The following is a 21,928-nucleotide window of genomic DNA, read 5'->3' as shown; positions in this document are numbered from 1 at the left end:
TGAAAATTTCCAGGAGCTACATTTTTTTTTGTCTGTGTTAGTTTATGACCTTTCAAATTTGAGAGCCTTTATAATTCCTTTTTCTTTCATATTTCATTTCTCTTGAAGAACAGTTTCTCAGTGATTCATGGTGGTACACGCTGGTAATCTCTGTACTTGGGAAACAGAGGCAGGAAAATAAAGTTGGTTGGGCCAGCTTGGGCTATAAAATGTGGGCCAGGCCAACCTGAGCTACAGAGAAAGGGAAGGAAGATAGGAAGAAAGAAGGGAGGATAGGTTACTTCTTTCGTATGAATTATTCCATATACAGAAACTAAAAAGAGAGGCCTTGCCTAGGCTAAAAGTAAGTAAAGTGGGCTGGTAGTGTAGTTGGTGGTAGAGTGCTTCCCCAGCATGCACAGAGCTCTGAGCTTGATTCCCCAGCTTTGCATAAACCAGACATGGTGGTACAGCCTGTAATCCAAGTACTCTCGAAGTAGAGACAGGAAGATGGGAAGTTCAAGGTCATCATTGGCCTGCATAGAGAGTTCAAGGCCATTTAATAAATAGATAGAGTACCTCCTCAAAAATGCAACCTGTCTTCCCTACTCATTGATCCCTTAATGGTGTTGTTTGTAATGGGTATCTTGAACCACGATGCCAAAAAATGACCCCTTTTTTTTTTTTTTTCTCTTACTTGCTGTAGGTGTTTGAAGAACGAAGAGCTCTGCTTGGAAAATGGGTAAAGCATTTAAAATATATAGGCCTGCTGGGACTATCTGAATTGCAGAGTACTTGCCTAGTCTGCACAAGTCTTGGGTTCAGTCCTCAATACCACAAGATAGATAGATAGATGGATGGATGGATAGATAGATAGATAGATAGATAGATAGATAGATAATAAAAATAAAATGTGCCTGTTTCTGAATCATGGTATAATATCTGTTTTCATCTGTTCAAGCTACTATAATGAAAACCATAGGCCAAGTGGCTATTTATTGATTTTTCTTAGTTCTGGAGTTTGGAAATTCTCATTATCAAGGTGCTGGTAATGGGTGTCTGGTGAGAGCCCTCTTGAGCAGCCATCTTGCTGTCTCCTGAAATGGCAGAAAGGGAGGAAGAGTTCTGTGGGATCTGTTTTGAGATCCACCTCCCGAAGACCCCACCTACTCCCCACTCCAATCTATAGGTTAGGATTTCATACTGGTTTTAACTTTTTATTAGATTTATTTTATGTGTACAAGTGTTTTGCCTGCATATGCATGTGTGCACCATGTGGGTGCATGCCCATGGAGGCCAGAAAAAGGGGTGCATGCCTTTAATCCCAGCACTCAGGAAGCAGGAGGAGGTGAATCTCCGAGTTGGAGGCCAGTCTGGTCTACAGAGCAAGTTCCAGGACAGCCAGGGCTACACGGAGAAACCCTGTCATGAAAAACCAATAAACAAATAGTGAAGGTTTCAACATGCAAATGCTTCAGGACACATTCAGTCTGCAGCATTGTCTCGGAGCCATGAATACCAAGGCAGTGCTGGCTCCATTCCTAAGAGTCATGACTGATGATTTCCATTTAAACTCTACCTGGAAAACAGAACTCATCCAGTATTTCAACAGACATAATTTAATCAAAAGGGTTGGCAAACGAATATTGAAAGACTCAGGAAGGGGTTGATAAAGGTCTGTGGAGAACTGGGCTTGATGCCAGCCTTACTCACTCCAGTCCAGCAGGGGACCCACACTCCTGAGGGGGAAAAATAGGCATCCCAGCCTGCTGGTTCTGGTATATCCAAGGAAGCATGATGACTCTAGGTCATCTGGGAGACAGCTGGAGTCAGGGGTCAGGGAGAAGAGTCAAGGCAGTGCTGACAGGAACAGCCGGCGGGCAGGGAGTGGTATGTCCGTCCCCTCTTCCTCAGTTTCCCTGTAGTACCTCCATCTTCACAAGCAGCATTTAGCAGAGAGCTGGCTGTCAATGGAGAAATATGACCACAGAGTTCCAGCCTCCTGGACTTGCAGAGAGAGTATAGCGATGTGGGTTTGGGTCTGAGAGAGAATTTCTTTGTAACCAGTGCAGTTCATCCTCTGAGCCTCCAGCATCCAGGTAGCAGGTACATTCTTCTGTATGTACTTGAACTTCCACATGAGAACACTAACAGCTTCATGCTTCTGCCTAACAAGCTACAGCTGCCCTTCATCATCGACTTTCTCATCTGTTCCTCTAACTAGGAGACAGAATCCCAAAGGTCATTATCCAAACTGAATAATGTCAAGTTATGTGTTTCTGGGCAACAAATTACTTGTTGAATTACTCTACAGTCTCAACTAAATATTTTCTACTACTCAAGAGAATTGAAAACATATGGCCATACAAAAGCTTGAACATTAAGGTTTATAGCAACAGTATTCAAAATAGTCAAAAGCACAAACAATCCTAATATCCATCCACAGGTAAATGAATAAAAAAAACGTGCTGTGTTCGTATGATGGGTTGTTAGTCAGCTGTAAAAACATGCTATAACATGGATGAACTTTGAAAGCATTGTGTGCTAAGTGAAATAAGCCAGTTTCAAAAGCAAATATTGTACAACTCCACTTTATATGAGGTACTTACAATGGGCAAATTCACAAAGATAGAAAATAGAATAGAGGCAACCAGGGGCTGTGGAGCTAGTGTTTGACGGGTGCAGATTCTTGGTTTGAGAAAGCTCTGGAGCCAGGTGGTAGTGGTGGTTGCACTACAATGTGAGTTTATTTAATGCAACTGGGCATATAAAAGCCTGTAATCCCAGCACTTGGGAAGCAGAGGTGGGAAAATCAACTCCAGGACAGCCTCAGGCTAGGTACCAAGTTCAAAGCCAGCCTGGGCTTCTGAGACCCTGTTTCCCTAAATCAGTCTTCTCCTCCCCAAGATCATTTAAATAGGATGAAATGCTTATGTATTTTTTTCCAAATCATTATATCTTTTAATAATCTGATGGTAATTCAAAATATGAAAAATAAATGGTGAAGCCGTTCGAGTTAAGGTGGATGCCTCTTTGAGTGCCTCACCGTAGATGAGGATGAGATTGGATTCCAAGTGCATGGACAGTAAAATGGTTTCATGGCTTCCAGACTGATATGTTTGGTTACTGAGTCTCTGAAAGGTAGCAGATGGCAGATGAAAAATTAAATGTAAGGGACCTCAGAGAACAGGGTACCATTTCTGTGGGGTTTTTTTGTTCGTTTGTTTTGGGGGTTTGCAGAGGGAGTTGGGGATGAAAAAGAAGCTGAGATTAAATAGTGCTGATGGTTTTGTGACTATATTAAAACACAGTCCATTGTACACTTTATTTTATTTTTCATTTCTCTCTCTATCTCTCCATCTCTCTCTGAGTGTGTGTGTGTGTGTGTGTGTGTGTGTGTGTGTGTGTGTGTGAGATGGCTATATAAGGGCATATGTGCCACAGTGCTCATGTGGAGGTCAGGGGACAACTTTGTGGAGTCTGTTCTCTCTTTTCATCTTTATGTAGATTCCTGAGGGCAAACTCAGGTCACCAGACTTGCACTGCCTGCCCCTTGCACTGCTGAGCCATTTTACTGGCCCTCCGCCTTACTTTTTAAGGCAGGGTCTTTTACTGAATCTTTTACTGGATTCAGCCAGCCTGGCTGGCCAGAGAACCCTAGTGATTCCCCTGTCTCGGCCTCTTCAGCTTTGGGATTACAGGTGTGTGCCACCACACCCAGCTTTTACGTGGGTACTGGAGGTCCAAGCAAATCCCTTACCAACTGAGCTATGTCTCAGCCCTTCAAAGTCTTCACATTTAAAAATATTTACTTTTAATTATGTGTATATGTGAAGGGGCAGAGTAAGAGATTGGTATCAGCTCACGATCCCCAAGACCAAGTTCTCAGCACAAAGGAGATTTCTTTGCCTCGGAATGACAAAGAGCAGGGAGTCAGAGACAAAACGGGAGATAGAAGAGAAGGGGAAGGGGACAAGAGAGAGGGGTCAGGGATGTTTGTTCCAGAGTAACAAAGACTGCCTTTGGATAGAGAGCAGATAGCTGTGGTCCATAGGAAACTGGCAGTTTATAAAGGTAAAAGGGGAAACCTTGTGTCAGGATGAGTTATTTGATTTTAATTGGGCATGTTAGTTAGGTGAGCCAAGGAGGGTTTTTTGTTTGTTTTGTGTTTGTTGTTTTTGTTTGTTTTTCAAGGCAGGGTTTTACTGTGTAGCTCAGGCTATCCTAAATCTTGTTCTGTAGATCAAGCCGGCCTTGAACTCACAGAGATCTGCCTGCTGCTGCCTCCCAAATGCTGGTTTTAAAGACATGTGCCAGTACTGACTGGCCCAAGAGGGCTTTTGACTGCTGGTCTACTTTGATTAGCTGGACCTTGGTAATCAGCCCCAGGAGGAGGAAGTGGCCAAATAAGGGAATGGACCTTGGTGATATGCTTTCAGGATGTAATCTAACAATTGTTAGCAAAGCAGAGGGGATGGGGGAGAAGGGCAAGGCTGCTAGAGCCATGTTAGCCATGCTTGGGCTGGCTGGAGTCCCTTCAGTATGTGCATTTGAGTGCAGGTACCCAAGGAGTCCAGGAGAGGATGTCAGATCCCTGGAACTGGAGTTACAGGTGGCTGTGAACTGTCTGGCCTGGGTACTGGGAATAAACTCAGTCCTCTGCAGGAACAGTAAGCACTCTTAACCACTGAGCAATCTCTCCAGCCCCGTAAATAATTTCATTTTTGTTCATGAATGTATATGTGATTCTGGTTGATATTTAGAATAGCAACATACAAAATAATAATGAGAAAATGAAGCTGTACGTGCACTGTGTGGTGGTACACACCTGTAATCTCAGTACTCCGGAGGCTGGGGCAGAAGGGTTGTGAGTTCAAAGGGCAGTCTGAGATACACAATGAGACCCTACCTTTAAAAATGAAGTCCTCTGTAGGGCTAGGGAGATAGCTCAGTGGTTAAAATACTTGTCTCAGAAGTGTGGGTATGGGAATTCAGTTCCCCAGAACCTAGATAAAGTCCAGATGGGTATTGCACCTCCCTGTAAATCTAGTCTTTGAAAGCAGAGCCAGGGTTCCCACAACACATGGATCAGCAAAATAACCCTGTGAGCCCTGAATCAGACTGAGACCTTGCCTTGATACACAAAATGATAGGTGGTGATTCCCAGCATCACACACACACACACACACACACACATACACACACGTACGTTTGGGGGAACCTCCCAAATCACCCTCCTGTCCTTGCCATTCATTGTGAGATGATTGGTGAACTTTGACAGCTCAATCTACAGCAACTCTAAAAATAGCATGCTCGCAGTTATGAAGAATACCCCACAGGACAGTGTCCTTCAGGAGTGAACCCTGATACTGTGTGACAGCAGAATATGAAGACTCTAGTGGCTCCCCAGCCTCATGTGCTGATCCCTTACTTTCATGCTTCCGATTTTACTGAAGAACTGATGAAAGGAATAAGGGAGATTGCTAAATTCCTGCACAGTGGACTCTTCTTGGAGTATCTGCTTCCTGGTTTATCCTAACACCTTCCAAACTCCACAGGGATTTCCCCTCTGCTGCTCAGGATTCTGAGTCATCATCCCCACCTTGAATTGGTAGGGGTTCAAGGAATGTAAATTCATTTTCTATTAGCTTAAACAAACCCAATTAGAAAGGAAAGTCCCCGAGGCAAAAAACACCTATCTGAGCCAAATGGAAATTATCCTGGACTTTCTGGATCAGCGAAACAAATGAAGAGTCCACGTAATTATCTTTTTAATCTCCAGGGAGAATGTTTCAGTGTTTTTCTTTATAGTTTTTTATGACCGTAATGTTCTTTTATATTCACTTTAAGTTGTATTATAATGTGAGTTCATCCTCTTACGTGACACTAAGGAAATCTGGTGAGCTGATCTGGGCTTGTCCTTGTCAAGACACAAACATGACAACTTGATGCTTTTAAAGTTTCTTTCATATCTCCTTTACACAGATTTAACCACTTACATACTGTTTTTAAGATCTCCATGGCATTTTAGAATAATAGGTGTCCTTTATATAATGTACATGCACACATACACACACATATGTATATGTAATCCTCACAATAGTATGTGGTCCTCACAATAGCCCTACAATGTAGTTATAATGACCCTAATGTATAAGTGATATTTTAAATATTACAAACAGTACAAAATTGATAGCAAGACACTGAGTATTCACTCCTGTAAACAATCCAAACTCAGAACATACAGGCGGATCTTATATGATTTGTGTCCAGGAGACACAGATTCTAATAGCTCTGAATTACTGTTTGGAGGGAAATAGAGAAAATGGAACCTTTACAGACAACAGGCTCTAAAATCATCGCAAGGTAATTTAAAGAGTTGAAACAGAGACTCCTTTTGTAGTTGGAAAAGAGTATGAGGGCCAGATGACACACCCAAAAGTGGCATTTCTCATATCTGTACCCCAACAAAAATGAATTCGTTCACACACTGTGAAGGAAAGTTTTAACTGTCAACTTGCCACAACCTGGATTCATTTGAGAAGAGAGTTTCAACTGAAGAACCATCTAGACTAGATTGACCTGTGGGTGTGTCTGTGGGGGCATTGTCTTGTAGGTAGTACCCTTTCCTGAACTTGAGCTTCTGAACTATATCAGACAGGAGAAAGCTAACTGAGAGCAGTCAAGGATTATTCATTTCTCTCTGCTCTACACACACACATTTTTTTTTTTTTGGTTATATTTTCCTAGTGTCATGTCTGTTACTGTGATAAAACGCCTCAACAAAAAGCACTTCATGGAAGAAAGGGTTCATCTTAGTCCACAATTGCAGTTCTAGTCCACCATAGTGGGGATGTCAAAGCAGTAACTTAAAACAGCTGGTCACATCTACAGTCAAGAGCAGAGTAAAATAAGTGCACGCAGGCACATGCGGTACTCACCTTTCTCTTAGCACTTAGATAGTACGAGATCCGCTGTCAGGGGAATGGTGGCTCCCACTGTAGGGCTGGACTATCAATCCCACATCAATTAACATAAAACAGTCACACCCTCCCCCACCACGGACATGCCCAAATGCCAACCTGATCTAGACGGTCCCTCAGTGAGATTCTTCAGGTAGTTCTAGATTGTGTCAAGTTGACTGTTACATGCCCTTCTGTAGGTGCAGTTTAGTCATGTACATGGAAATGTGAGAAAGAATAAGTCAGTGGTGAAATGTGGAATTTACTGAGCTGGTATAGTAACATAAGCATGCTATGCATTAGCAATAACTTACTAAACTTACTTTCTGTGCTATTCTCTTCCTCGAGGTTGATCAGAATAAGTGTGGGACTCTCATTCTGTTTCCTCAGTTTGACAAATGGACAGACTCTCAGAGGAGAAGAATTCTCACAGGCCTGCTAGAGCGCTGCTCCCTGTCCCAGCAGAAGTTCTGTTGTCAAAAGCTGCAGGAAAAAATCCCAGCAGAGGCTCTGGATTTTACTACCAAGCTTCCAAGGGTGTTATCTGTCTATATCTTTTCCTTCTTGGATCCCCGGAGCCTTTGCCGTTGTGCACAGGTAAAGGCAATGGAATGGTACAAGGCGTTTTGTTGGGAAAGCCTTAGGAAACTCTGGAGGTGGAATAACCTAGAGATGAACCCCACATGCATGTGCATAGAGCCAAGTAATAGATTCTATTCTGCCAAGTTTGAATGAATGGCCCTTGACCTTTTTCTGTGTCAAACTCTCTCTCTCTCTCTCTCTCTCTCTCTCTCTCTCTCTCTCTCTCTCTCTCTCTCTCTCTCTCTGTGTGTGTGTGTGTGTGTGTGTGTGTACGACACCCATCCCTCTCAACGGCTTATAAATAATCATTCAGAAGCTTAATAGTAATTACAAACTTTTTGGCCGATTGTTTAGACTTATTGCTAACTAGCTCCTACCTTTTTGTCTGTTTGTTTTGGTTTGGTTTGGTTTGGTTTGGTTTTTGAGCAGGGTTCCTCTGTGTAACAGCTCTGGCTGTCTTGGAACTAGCTCTGTAGACTAGGCTGGCCTGGAACTCACAGTGATCTGCCTGCCTCTGCCTCCCAAATACTTGGATTAAAGGCGTGCACCACCACCACCTGGCTGGCCCCTACTTTTAAATTAATCCATTTTTATTAATCTCTGTATTGCCACATGGCTTGTGGCTTTACCTATGGTCTAGTACGTCTTGCTGCTCCAGCGGCTGGCTGGCATCTGCCCCTGACTCTGCCCTTCCCCCCTGTATCTCTGCTTGGTTTTCCCTCCTTGCTATATTTTGCCCTGTTATAGGCCAAAGCAGCATTCATTATCAACCAATGAGAACAACATATATTCACAATGTACGGAGGGGTTACCCCACAGCAAGTCACCATGAGTATCAGATGACAAAAACTGACACTAGCAGTTATTCACATACAAGTGGTTCCTCAACAGGGCAGCATTTACAGTAGCACCCTAGACCAATGGCTCTCAACCTTCCTAATGTTGTGACTCTTTAACACAGTTCCTCATGTTGTGGTGACCCCCCAACCATAAAATTATTTTTGTTGCTATTTCATAACTGTAATTTTGCTACTGTTATGAATCATAGTGTGAATATCTGATATGTGAGCCTTGTGAAAAGGTTGTTCAATCCCCCAAAGGTATTGACCCACAGGTTGAGAACCACTCCCCTGGACTATGCAGTATAGGCCATCTGTAAATAGAAAAGCTCAAAAGAGGGAGTTTAGGAGATAAGTATGAAGAAGACAAGAGTGAAAAATGCCTAAGATAAGCTGCATACCTGTGAGCTCAACACGTGGAAAACTAAGGCAGGAGAGCCATTGTGAGTTCAGGGATACCCTGGGCTACAGGGCCAAACCTTTCTCAAAAACAAAGCAAAACAAAACAGAAAGGAAGATAAGTAGGTCTGAGTGTGCCAGTATACCCCCTGAGGACTTAGGGGAAAAAATGAAGCCATTTTTTCTTACAAGTAGTTCTTTACTGTATTAAACTGAAGTTAAGGCGCTGGAGAGATGGCTCAGCAGTTAAGAGCATTTGCTGCTCTTGCAGAGGATCCAGGTTCAGTTCCCAGCATCCACATGGCAGCTCATAACTTGTCTACAATTCCAGTTCCAAGGTATCTGACTCTCTCTCCTGGATTGCATACCTATACATACACACAGGCAAGTACTCATGCATATAAAAATAAAAATAAATAAATGTTAAAAAAAGAATAACCTGGAGTTAAATTAAGATATAAACCTGTAAAGCAGGCTTGGTGGGGCACACCTGTAATTTGAGCACAGCACAGGAGGATCAGAAGTGTAATATTACTGAGCTGTGCCTTCAAGGAAAACGACAGAAGTTATCTGGGTCCCTCAGCGCAGCTCAAGCACTAGCAGAAAAGAGGCTGTGAAAGTGAAAAGGCTGCTTTGTTTTCCCAGGTGAGCTGGTACTGGAAGAGCTTGGCTGAGTTGGACCAGCTCTGGATGCTCAAGTGCCTGCGCTTTAACTGGTACATCAGCTTCTCCCCAACACCCTTTGAGCAGGGCATCTGGAAAAAGCACTACATTCAAATGGTGAGAGAACTTCACATCACCAAACCCAAGGCAAGTCTGAGACAGAAAGCAGCACACTTGGAAAATGTCAGCTGTGGCAAATTCTAGAACTGTGAGTTAATGATCCAGCTTGAATGTAGGAAAGGAAATGGGGCAAAAGACATACCCGTGACTTCAGACGTCCCGTTTGAGGCCTCATAGGCCTTTTCAGGAAACTTGTGTGACTGAGAAATCTCACCTGCTGCCCTCCAACCACAGCTACCTGTAGAGGTCAGGACTGGGGGACACCTCTCTGTATCCCAACCCTGATTTATGTGCCTCTCCCTCAATCACCAGACAGTTAGACATGGGAATTAATCATTATATTCAGTAATTGTCAGCACGGACTGTTAGAATTTAAACGTTCAGGTTTGTTATGATTCTGTAAGATGAGGTAAAGTTTGTTGGTTGGTTTTCAGTGGGTTAACTAGTTCATTGTTTGAGACAATGGTCTCCTCATGTAGCCCAGGCTGGCTCTTATCTCATGAGCCCTAGCCTCAGCGTTAGGGATGCTGTTACTATAGATACGTGCTGAATGCATGAGTGTTTATTTATCAGCTGTCATGGGGATTCACACTAGGGCCTCATGCAAACATGATGGTCTGAATTTGGATCTCCACTACCTTTTTAAAAAAAAGCACTGGGGAGTTGGAGAGAGGGTGATGCTGCAGGCTTAGCTAGCTGAGACAAATAGGAGAGCTCCCAGTCCCCGTGAAAGACCCTGACACCAAGACTCTGTCTTCCACAACCATGTTCGCACATGTGTGTGTTCACAGGAACACACACGCATGCACTCATTTGATATAAATATTCACAGAGTAAAAAAAGAAGAAATATAGAATCATTTTAATACACATATGCAAACAAGTCATCTAACAAGATTCAGTGTCCATTCATGATAACACAATTCCAAAGACTTCATTCAGGCTGGGATTATAGCTCAGCAGTAGACCCAGTGCTTCCGTAGCGAATGTCAGGCCCCAGGGTTTAACCCCAGCACCAGCACAAAAGGTTTGAAGTGGTAAGAGCAAAACTTGCTTACATCAATGTGGATTTCATTATTGTCAAGTTTCAGAATTAATGATTTTTCTACATTTTACTAATACTTAAGTACCTCCCAAGTTTTAAAACTTATCCCATATTATTTTAGTATTATTTAGTATTATTTTTTTTAAACAGACTTAATTCACTTTATTTTTCTTGTATAAAACCCCTTATGTGGTGGCAACAGCTGGAGCCTGGGTCCTCTGAACAGAGACTCTGATATGGGCTTTCACAAGATGGTCAGTGAATTCCTGATAAGGAGACTTGGTGAACACAGTCTCTTTCCAGAGGTCAGGGGTCAGGTAGCTGTAGGTCTTAGAGATGGCATCAAAGGTGGCCTTGGCAAAGTTGCCCAGGGTGGCAGTGCAGCCCCTGGCTGATGTGTAGCAGTCATCAATACCGGCCATCATCAGTAGCTTCTTGGGCACAGGAGCAGAGACGATGCCAGTGCCTCTGGGGGCAGGGATGAGACGCACCAACACAGAGCCACAGCGGCCTGTCACTTTGCATGGAACAGTGTGGGGCTTGCCAATCTTGTTCCCCCAGTAGCCTCTCCTCACAGGGACAATGGAAAGCTTGGCCAAGATGATGGCCCCTCGGATAGCTGTGGCTACCTCCTTGGAGCATTTAACACCAAGACCAACATGACCGTTGTAGTCCCCAGTAGCGACAAAAGCCTTGAACCTGGTCCGCTGGCCAGCCCTTGTCTGTTTCTGTACTGGCATGATCTTTAGAACCTCATCCTTAAGAGATGCCCCCAAGAAAAAGTCAATAATCTCGGATTCCTTAATGGGCAAAGAGAAAAGGTAGATCTCCTCCAGGGACTTGATCTTTATGTCCTTAACCAGGCGGCCCAGCTTGGTGACAGGGACCCACTCCTTGTCTTCGGCTTTACCTCCACGAGCCCCACGGCCTCGACCATGGCCACGGCCCCTGAGGCCGCTGCTGAAGCCTCCGCGGAAGCCTCCGCGGCCTCCTAATCCTGGGCCCCCGGGGTCCTCCGGGCCCTCCCGCTGCACCGGCATCATCCGCCATTTGGTGTTTTCCTGAAGTAGAAGAAGTATTATTTAGTATTATTAATAGTATGGTACTAATTCCTTTTAACATTGCTGTGGCAGAATACCTAGCAAAAGCAACCCAGAAAGAAAGGTCAGTTTTGACTCATAGTTCAAGGGTATAGTTCATAATGGTGGGAAGTCATGGCTGGAGGATCTTGAGGTGGCTGGTCACATGGCATCCACAGTCAGGAAGGTAGCAGGTGACTGCTGGTGCTTAGTCGCTATCTCCTTTTTACTCAGTCTGGAACCTCAGTGCCCAGAATGATGCTGCCCCAGTCAGGGTGGATCTTCTCACTTCAATTAACCCAGTCTAGAAACTCCCTCACAGATGTGCCCAGAGGTTACCTAAGTTATTCTAGATCTGTTAAATTGAGAATATTAACCATTGCAAGGATTAAAGTAGAACTCCTCCAGCAAAAAGACAAGAGTTTATTTCTGAATAAGCTAATAGAAATGAACGTCCATTCTAGATGAGACCTGTACAGTATACAGAATTGTACAAATATTATGTCTTCTTAATTGGCTATTGGACCCTGTGATGGTAATCTTGATTGCCAACTTGACATGCCTGCGATTGAGCCATGTCTGTGAGGCTTTGTCTTGATTGCTAATTGATGTAGGAGGTCCCAGTCCACTATGGGTGGTGCTAACACTAGGCAGGTGGCCCCGAGCTATATAAGAACAGTAACTGAGCATGAGGCCGGAAGCAAGCCAGTAAGTAGCATTCCTCCATGGTTTCTGCTTCAAGTCCTTTCCCTGAATTCCCTTGATGATGGACCATAACATATAAGATGAAATGAACCCTTTCCTCCCCAAGTTGTTTTTAGTCATGGAGTTTATCCTAGCATCAGACAGCAAACTGATACAGCCATAATCATTCATTAAGTGAGTAAATACTTATCAAACACTGTTGTATGCTGGGTGCTAAGAGTACAAAGATCCTAACCAGGTTTCCACAGAACTCAGTCTAGTAGCCATGACATACCCAAATAAACACTATACTCCAAACACTTGACACTAAGGATAATCTTGGAGTAGCAATGACTACAACAAACAAGGAGTGGCTCAGACCATGAATCTTGTTATGCTTGGGGAGTTGGGGAATTGCTTCTCCCTCCTTCCTTCTTTCTTTTCTTCCTTCTGTCCTTCTTCATTTTTGGTGGTGGAGCTGGGTATGGAATATAAGACCCTAGCAAAGACTATACCCCAGTCCCAACTGGGGAGATTCTTGATTTTTCAATTACAATTGAAGCAAGTTGATTTACTAAACAAAGCCTCCCTAATCTCTTAATGAACAAAAATTGAGCTCTTAATGGCTTCCCAACATACCAGCACCACTTCCCTTAGGCTAAACCCGCATTGAAAACACTTTGTGAGCCAAGCACACAAAAGACAGACTTCTAAATTTGGAAATTAAATAGAATTATTCTTAGGGAGTGGCTTGGCTTTGGATAACTGAAACAACTACAGTCTACCTCTGTGCAACTTGAACGCGTCTATCTGTTAGTTCATTAAGGACAGGGCAGCGCGCGTGTGTGTGTGTGTGTGTGTGTGTGTGTGTGTGTGTGTGTGTGTGTGTCTGTGTGTGTGTGTGTGTAGGGGTGCACCCTTTTTATGAATATATTAACTGCAGTGTAACAAGCTAGTTAATGGGTGTAGAGCTACAGGATAAGATGAAAAGGTTTGACTGACAGACTTGAAGCACAACAGACTTGGATTTGAATTCTCTATTCAAATTGAAATTCTACTTATGTCCTTATGGGTCAATTATATAGTTTCTCCTAGCGTCAGAGTCTGCCTCTGTAAAATAAGAGCAATAATGAGCTCTCTTTAAATTACTGTGAAAGTTGGGAGTGGTGCTCACACCTATAATCCTAGCACTTCTGAGGCTGGGGAAGAAGGCTTGCAGCGAGCTCAAAGCCAGCCTGGTTACTTAGGCCAGCCTGGGTCACAGACCAAGACACTGTCTTCAAACACCAAATAAGGCTGGTGATACAACTCAGCTGGTAGACTGATTTCCTGTTGGTCAGGAAGTCCTAAATTCAGTCCCCAGCACTATATAAACCTGGGGTAATAGACCTGTAACCTTAGCACTGTAACCTCCTGCAGAGGCAGGAGGAACAAGAGTTCAAGATCACCTTGGGCAATACAGGGAGCTTGAGGTGAGCTTGAGCTATACAAGACCCAGTATAAATAAATAATAAGTAAATTACTATGAAGATGGAATAAGAAAATGCAAAGGAACTGCTACGCATATCCAAATACTGGGGGCAGTGGTTGCTGCCATCCTCATTGACACTATCACCATTGTCATGATGATGTGAGGAGGAGGGTGGTTAAGATGTTTGTGTTCTTTGTCTCATGGTGGTGGGTGGTATTCTGGTAGCCCCAGAGTAGAAATAATATATTTTCTTCTTCTAGACACCTCCAAAGGATGGATTCATAATCGCCGATGTTCAGCCCATTCCCAGCAGCTCTCTAGAGGAAAAACAGTCCCCCTCCTTATCTCTGCGGTCCTCCTCGCTAAGAAAGAAGAATAACCCAGGGGAGAAAGAGCTTCCACCGTGGAGATCGTCGGATAAGCATCCCACCGATATCATCCGATTTAATTATCTAGACAACTGTGACCCTGAACACCTCTGGCAAGGGTGAGAAGCTCTATGCCCCGCCCTCTCAGCTGTTTTGTTTTTCAAAATAATTATTGACACTTGAGTAGATGGAAAAAAGTGGTCCTGGAACTCACTGTGAACTACAGAAGGTTTTTCAATAGGTCCATGTGGACTAGCCACTCTTAACAAGTTTGCCCTTTTCATCATCATCTGCCTGCCTCTTATAGCTGTAATGACTTAGCAGTGTGACCTCCTTAATATTTTAAATGCTGTGATTACTGTCCATGCTACGGCACGCCTGTGTGGGGGTCAGGGGACAACTTCCTTCCACCTTGGATTCAGGGGATCAAACTCAGGTCGTTAGGCATGTATAGAAAGGACTGTTTATTGGCTGAGCAACCAAGCCAGCCCATCGTTAAATACTTAAAATTTTTATTTAATTATGTGTTTGTATGTATGTTTCATGCGCACGTGTGTGTGTGTTGGGAGGGGTGCCTGTGGAAGCTAGAAGAAGGCCTTTGAGCTGGAGTTACAGGTCATTCGGTGTGGATCCTAGGAACTGAACTCAGGCCCAGTGAGAAAACAGGAAGAGCCATTGCTCCCGCCCCAGCTATCTTATTTTAATATTAATTCAAGCAAGCATCACGTGGTTCATCCTGGAGTTTTATTTTTCCTTTTTATACTTCCTTCCTTTCCTAGTGAGCAAACATAAGGAGGGATGGACAAACTATGATCTCCACCCTCACCTCCACCCCCACCCCACACTGCACCATGGAGAGCATGAGGTAGTAAGACAGTCACTGACTTTTCCCTACCAAGCTAAGTAGGGATGGACTTGTAAAAAATATCGGACCAGGTTTGAGGCAGCCTGAGCTAAGTAATGAGACCTTGTCTCAAAAGAAAAATGGTAGCTGAAATATTGGTGATATTCAGCTGTAATCAGCACTGAGGAGGCTGAGGCAGGAAGATAGCACATTTAAGGCCAGCCTGGGCTACATAGAGATATCCTGTCCCCACCACCACCCCCCAAAAAAAACTCATACCAAAAAATGTATTATAATGAAGTAGAAAGGTAAGTTATATATAATAAAATAATACCAGCTATTGAATGAGATGGAGACTGTGCGTTTCATCACTGTGCTGTTAATCTTTCATGTTTCCTGCCTTTTGGAGGTTGGTTTATTTGTGGAGCTAGAATCTCCTTTTGTAGCCTAGGCTTGCCTTCACTCTGCATCCCTCCTGCCTCAGAACCCTGAGGGCTGGGATTATAAGTGTGTGCCACCATGCCTGGCTTTCCTGTACATTTAGAATTTCTGTATATTAATGCTCTCCATCAAACTGTAATTTGATGGTTATTCATTTTTTTCATGTGTGGCCAAGCTGGATGATATGGCAGGGTCAGACTGACAAAGTCAATTTAAGCCAGTTTTAGAATTAAACGCTGTCTAGAAGTTACCTTCTAGTCCTGCACCTGAAATAGAATGAATAAAGGATGAGTCTGGGAAGTCGGGGTCTACAGTTTGCAGCTCTTCTAGGGGCACACACAGAATTGCAAGCATGTGGTAAACGCTCTGAGATTCCAGCTTTAAAAAAAAAAAATCTGTGTGTTAAAGCCAGATGTGGTGCCGCTTGCCTTTAATCCCAGCACTTGGGAGACAGAGGCATGCAGATCTCTGTTTCAGTTCAGGCCAGCCTGGTCTACAGAAGGACTTCGGGGACAGCCAGGGCTACACAGAGAAACCTTGCCTTGAAAAAAACAAGCAAAAGAAAAGAAAAGGACAGAAGCGGGGGGGGGGGGGGGGGGGGGGGACGACACACACGACAAACGATATTAAATGATAGTAAATAAAATAATGTGTATTTCCTAAGACATATTGGTGCTAGGGTGACTGGGTAGACAAATGTCTTTGTCTTAGGAGATGAGTGTTGCAGTATTAGGAGGGGTGTGTCATTTTTGCAACTAAAGCATTTTGCAAACAAGCATCACTACAAAACCCAACCATATGTATGTAGAGGGTGCAATGAAGCCAAGAACAGCCAAATGCTATCAATATATACATAAGGCTGGGATCGCTGCCCTAGCCTGCTAGCTCTTCTGCCTTCTCATCAATTAAAACTTGGAAAATATCTTGAAAATGAAGTGCCAAGTAGTATTTGGGCAGATGCATTCTTTTTAAATTAAAATCCTTTTATGACAAATATTGAAATTAGATAGATAATCCAAATTAACCTTTTGTGGCTATCATCTGTTGGTAACAGTTTTTAAGTTACAGCCAATCTGCAGTCATTTATTCCTTACCTACTCTGCCCTCCCCTGTATGGTGACATTGATGAGTAAGCCAGGGTCTTACTATGAGGCCCAGGCTACCTTCACTTCCCAACTCTCCTGCCTCAGTCTTCCCATGTCTGAATCACATGTCTTCAACACCATTTCTGGATCCCCTAAATAATTTTTAAATAAATGTCATATTATCTCATATATGACTTATTTAATAGGTCATATACTTCTGTTTTCTTCCTTCCTTCCTTTCTTCCATTTTTTTTTTCTTTTGTTTTTGCCAAGCAGGGTTTCTCTGTGCAACAACCCTGGCTGTCCTAGAACTAGCTCTGTAAACGAGGCTGGCCTTGAACTCACAGAGAGCCACCTGCCTCTGCCTCCAGAGTACTGGGATTAAAGGTGTGCGCCATCACGCTCGACTCTATCTCTGTTCTCAAAGAGTAAGAACCCTTTGTGATAATCATAACCTGGCACCATCTTCCTCTAACTCAATGAATAACTCCTTAATACAGTTAGGGGTCATCAGTGTTCAGGGTGCCTTGAATGTCACGCAAGCATTTGACTTTTTAATGAATGCTTTGTTTAATCAGGTTCCAGATGAGGTCTAAACTGCATGTTGTGTCTGACTCACGTGTCCATTCTTGCCCTGAACTGTAAGTTAACCCTCTGTCCCGCGCCTGCTGCCTCCCTCCTTCTTGTCCCCATCACATTCTGGACTCTGCGGAGTGCCCCACCGTGTGCGTCCTCTCATGCCCCCTGTTCCCTGGCCACACTGATAGTCAGAATAAGAAGCGCTAGACTATATGGACAAAGACGCACACCTCCGTTTCTGGCTCCTTCTGTGTTGTTGGTAACCATGGAAGCACATTACCTAGATTCACGATTCCAGGCAAACTTATTCTAGAAAGGGCCAGAAGGGAGATATTTTAGACTCTGCAGGACATAAGCTCCATGGCTCAGCTCTGATGGCATAGCTTGAAAAATTGCCTAGGCATTCCAAACATAAAAATCATTGTTTTCTAATACAGCTCTATGAACAAAAGTAGGCAGCAAGCTAGAGTTTCCTTTAATCCCAACATGGGAGGCAGAGGGGAGAGGAGCAGAGGGGCAGAGGGGAGAGGAGCAGAAAGGGAGAGGAGCAGAGGGGAGAGGAGCAGAGGGGAGAGGAGCAGAGGGGAGAGGAGCAGAGGGATAGAAGGGGAATGGGGCAGAAGGAGCAGAGGGGCAGAGGGGAGAGGGGCAGAGGCAATCTCTGTGAATTTGAACTCAGCATGGTCTACAAAGTGAGTTCCAGTTCCAGGCTAGCCAGGACTATTTAAATAGACCCTGTCTAAGAAGAAAGAAAAAAAGGAAGGAAGGAAGGAAGGAAGGAAGGAAGGAAGGAAGGAAGGAAGGAAGGAAAGAGTATTCAGATAAATAACTGTTAAAAGTACAAGAAAAACTTGTGTGTGGCTGTGCCAACTTCATGGACAAGATCAAACTTGTTTCATTTTGCTTTTTGGTATTTCCTCTCTTTCATCTTAGCTTATACTCTGGATAACATTTTAGTTGGTTCCAAAAGTCAAGAATGCAAAATAAGGGTATGTTTGGGGGAGTCTAGCTTCTGCTCCTATGTCTCCATATTGTTTCTGGGGGATTCCTATGGGCTCCCTACCTATGGACAATGGATTTTCACATTTTTGTATCATTCTTCTACTTCAAAAAGTTCCAAGAGCTGGATATGGTGGTGCATGCCTGTGATCCCAACGCTTAGGAGGCAGAAGCAGGATGCTCAGCAGGAGTGTTGTGTTAGCCTGGTTTATATACCAAGTTTCAGGAGCAGTCAGTAAGATTATATAGTAAGATCCTGCCTCAAAATAATAAAATAACCCTCTCTCTCCTCTTCTCCTCCCGCTTGGCCACCAGTTACCCCCACTCCCTTGTTTTCCCTCCATCAATAAACTCCACATGGGCTCATTGAAAAAAAGAAAAAATAATAATAACTAAAAAGTACCAACAAAAGTCATAATAAAAATTTAACAAATAGAAAGTACAGGGGTGTCTAGGGCTGTACCACCCTGAACGTGCCCAATCTCGTCTGATTTCGGAAGCTAAGCAGGGTTGGGCCTGGTTAGTCTTTGGATGGGAGAAAGTACAGGGGCTGTTGTTCTTCCAGAGGCTCTGAGTTCAGTTCCCAGCCCCCCACATGGGAGCTCATAACTGCACAGAGCTCTGGTTCCAGGCGATCTGACGCCTTCTTCTGGCCTCCACAGGCACTGCCTATACATGAGGCAAACCACATAGAAAATAAAAGTAATGTTTTAAAATCTCCTGGCAAACAGCAGACACGTTATGTTTTTAGGTGCCTCTCTTTACCCGGTTTTCTTTTTTGTGTGTCATTGTATCCTGAGGCTCGCCCTACAGTTGTGTACAGAAATATTCTGCCTCCCTTTCACAGCTCAGAGCTCTCCATGGTGCTCCTGTGCCAGTGGCTCTCTATAGACAGACATTTGATGTATTTCCAGGGGAGTGCAGGCAGCCTTTAAATCAAAGGCCATCAAAAATCTAATGAAAAAATAGCCATGTGAACTGCTGAAGACTTCATTCAGATGACCAGTAATAATTTCCCTATCACTTTGCAATTTTGCAGAAGAAGAAAAAGAAAGGAAGTGACCCCAGACTTCAAGCGGCAGTTGAGGGATAAGAAAAACAAGCCTGAGGACAGAGCCAGGCTCAAGAAAGCACAGTCACTGGTAAGTCAGCTTCTGGAACACTCACCCCATCACTGACGGAAATTACCCTCATTCCCTAATCCTATTTGTGAAATTGAATTTGTTTGCTAAATCACAATCATCAAGTGGTTGTTTAAACCTTGGTCTCTGGGGCTAGAGATGTAACTCAGTTGCTAGAGCGATTGGCAGCATGCAAAAAGTCCTGGCTCCCATCCCCCGGCACAGCAAAAAAACTCACAATGGCTCTTGGGAGACAGAGGACAAAGGATTAGAATTTCCTGGTCGTCGTTAGCTACACAGCAAGCTCAAAGCCAGTCTGGGCTAAATAGATAAATAAATGACTCAAAAAATAAATAAACCAAACTGAATTAAGAATTTTTCTGTCTCTGGGGCTGGAGAGATGGCTCAGAGATTAAGAGCACTGGCTGCTCTCTCCCAAAGGTCCTAAATTCAATTCCCAACAACCACATGGTGGCTCACAACCATCTAAAATAAGATCTGGTGCCCTCTTCAGACCTGCAGGCAAACTTGCAGGTAGAACACTGTATACATAATAAATAAATAAATAAAATCTTAAAAAAAAAAAAAAAAAAGAAGAAGAATTTTTCTGTCTCGAGCAGGGTGTTGGCGCATGCCTTTAATCCCAGCATTTGGGAGGCAGAAGCAGGTGGATCTCTGCCAGAGTGGTCTACAGAGCTAGTTCTAGGACAAGCACCAAAGCAATACAGAAACTCTGTCTCAAAAAACCAAAAAAAAAAAAAAAAAAAAAAAAAAAAAAAAAAGAATTTTTCTGTCTCCAGTTAAAAAGCAGTTAGTCGGCAACATAATAATAATAATATCAGTAATTGTGACTAGGGAACATGATTAATTTATAGCAGACTTCCCCAAACTGATTTGGACCACAGGGGATCCCTTTTTATCACATTATGAGAGGTTTTGGAGCAAAGTAGGAAGGAATTCGGGTGGAATTTAAAGTGCATATAATGTAATGAGAATCGAGAGCAAAGCTGAGGACATACAGCAGGAAAATTAATAGAGAATGCATACCAAAGTAGGAAGGAATTCGGGTGGAATTTAAAGTGCATATAATGTAATGAGAATCGAGAGCAAAGCTGAGGACATACAGCAGGAAAATTAATAGAGAATGCATACCAATTGTTGGGATAATCTGCACCCACTCGGGAATAAGTCTTTTCCACAGCTCAGCTTGAGAACCTGTTACTTTCTGCTGAAATGTTATATTAAAACACACACACACACACACACACAGAGGATGAGAGATAAGCTTCTTAAAATAGACCCGGCTGTGTGCTAAAGACCACAGTACTGGGGAAGGCTCCTTGTCGACATGTGCAGCCTGTGAAGCCTAAACCAAAGCCGTAAAGCTGTCCATGAATCTGTTGATTGAAAAGATAGATAGATAGATAGATAGACAGACAGACAGACAGACAGACAGACAGACAGACAGACAGACATTATGAGCCTAATTGCACAGGCCATTATGAGGCATTCTGCCTGGTTTCTATCCATTGAGCAAGGAGGAGGAGGAAAGCAGCCAAAACAGAATCTGAGCCAGATGTGTTAGTGGCCCACTCCTAAATTTCGACACTCAGAAAGCTGAGGCAGGAGGAGAGCTGTGAGTCTGAGACTTGACTCAAAATACCAGAGAGACAGAGACAGAGAGAGGAGACAGGGAGGACAGAAGGGTGGGAGAAGAATATGAATCTGAATGTATGCTGAGAAATATTCAATGCAATTGAATGTTCCTCCTGCTTAAAAAAAAGCACAAAAATCTGTGACTTTTGACATTAGCCATCTATCAAACACTAATAGATATTTCTTAAAGTATTCATTGGAATGCAAAAGTGGGAGGCTGGAGATGTAACTCAGATGGTGGAGTGTTTAACTGCCGTGCATGAAGTCCTGGGTTTCATCCTCAGCATGGCACAACTTGGTCATGCTGGCCCACACCTGAAATCCCAGTACTGTGGGAGATTATCCATAGTTACATAGCAAGTTCAAGGCCAGCCTGAGCTATATGAACCCCATGCCCCCCCAAACAAAAATCCAACCCAAACAAACAAACAAAATGAAGACATTAAAAAGGGGTTAGGTGTGGTAACACACCCTGTAATCTCAGCACTGGGGAGGTTGAAGCACGAGAAGGATCGGCACAACTTCCCAGCCAGCCAGGGCTAGACAAAGGTAAAACACTGCCTCAAAAGCATAGGTAAATAAATAAATAATAAACCCTGAAGAAGTTGTGCTAATTAGGGCCGAAAGGGAAATCCAGATGAATTAATGATAGAGAACAATTAGCTTTTACTAAACACATGATTATTATATCTACTTGTTTTGATTTTGTAAGTATACTAATTATAATTATTACATACATTTGGTAGTTTTGATAAAGAACATGGAATATAATTAACCCCCGAATGAGAACTATGCTGTGGTCTTTGACTCATGCCTGCAATATGCTGGCCTGTGATAAGCCTGACTGTTGGTGCTGCAAAGTAGCGGTTCAGGACCCCTCTCCACAGAGGGGCAGTTTGCACTTCACAGGCCTGAGAAGGAAAAATCCACACTGCTGATGCAGGACTTTTGTGACAGTGAAGAGATTCTGCCAGTAGCCTGGAGAGGGGAAGGAGGGGCACTGAAGACATTAC

The 21,928-nt window shown here is 43.4% G+C and overlaps 1 protein-coding gene and 1 pseudogene across 1 annotated transcript in view; one reads left to right on the top strand and one right to left on the bottom strand.

Annotated features, from left to right (window-relative positions):
* Nucleotides 1-21,928, top strand: part of Fbxo16 (F-box protein 16) — a 49,857-nt gene that overhangs the window by 14,211 nt on the left and 13,718 nt on the right. Inside the window, exons 3-7 of the mRNA XM_051195547.1 lie at nucleotides 686-721; nucleotides 7,332-7,538; nucleotides 9,407-9,571; nucleotides 14,083-14,309; nucleotides 19,178-19,280. Of these exons, the coding sequence (XP_051051504.1) occupies nucleotides 686-721; nucleotides 7,332-7,538; nucleotides 9,407-9,571; nucleotides 14,083-14,309; nucleotides 19,178-19,280 (738 nt within the window). The remainder of the gene's footprint in view (nucleotides 1-685; nucleotides 722-7,331; nucleotides 7,539-9,406; nucleotides 9,572-14,082; nucleotides 14,310-19,177; nucleotides 19,281-21,928) is intronic.
* Nucleotides 10,736-11,638, bottom strand: LOC127230277 (40S ribosomal protein S2-like; annotated as a pseudogene).

The sequence above is a fragment of the Phodopus roborovskii genome, unplaced genomic scaffold (assembly GCF_943737965.1).
Source record: "Phodopus roborovskii unplaced genomic scaffold, PHOROB, whole genome shotgun sequence".
Lineage (NCBI taxonomy): Eukaryota > Metazoa > Chordata > Mammalia > Rodentia > Cricetidae > Phodopus > Phodopus roborovskii.
The sequence above is the reverse complement of the archived record's forward strand: the minus strand, read 5'-3'. Positions and strand labels throughout refer to the sequence as shown.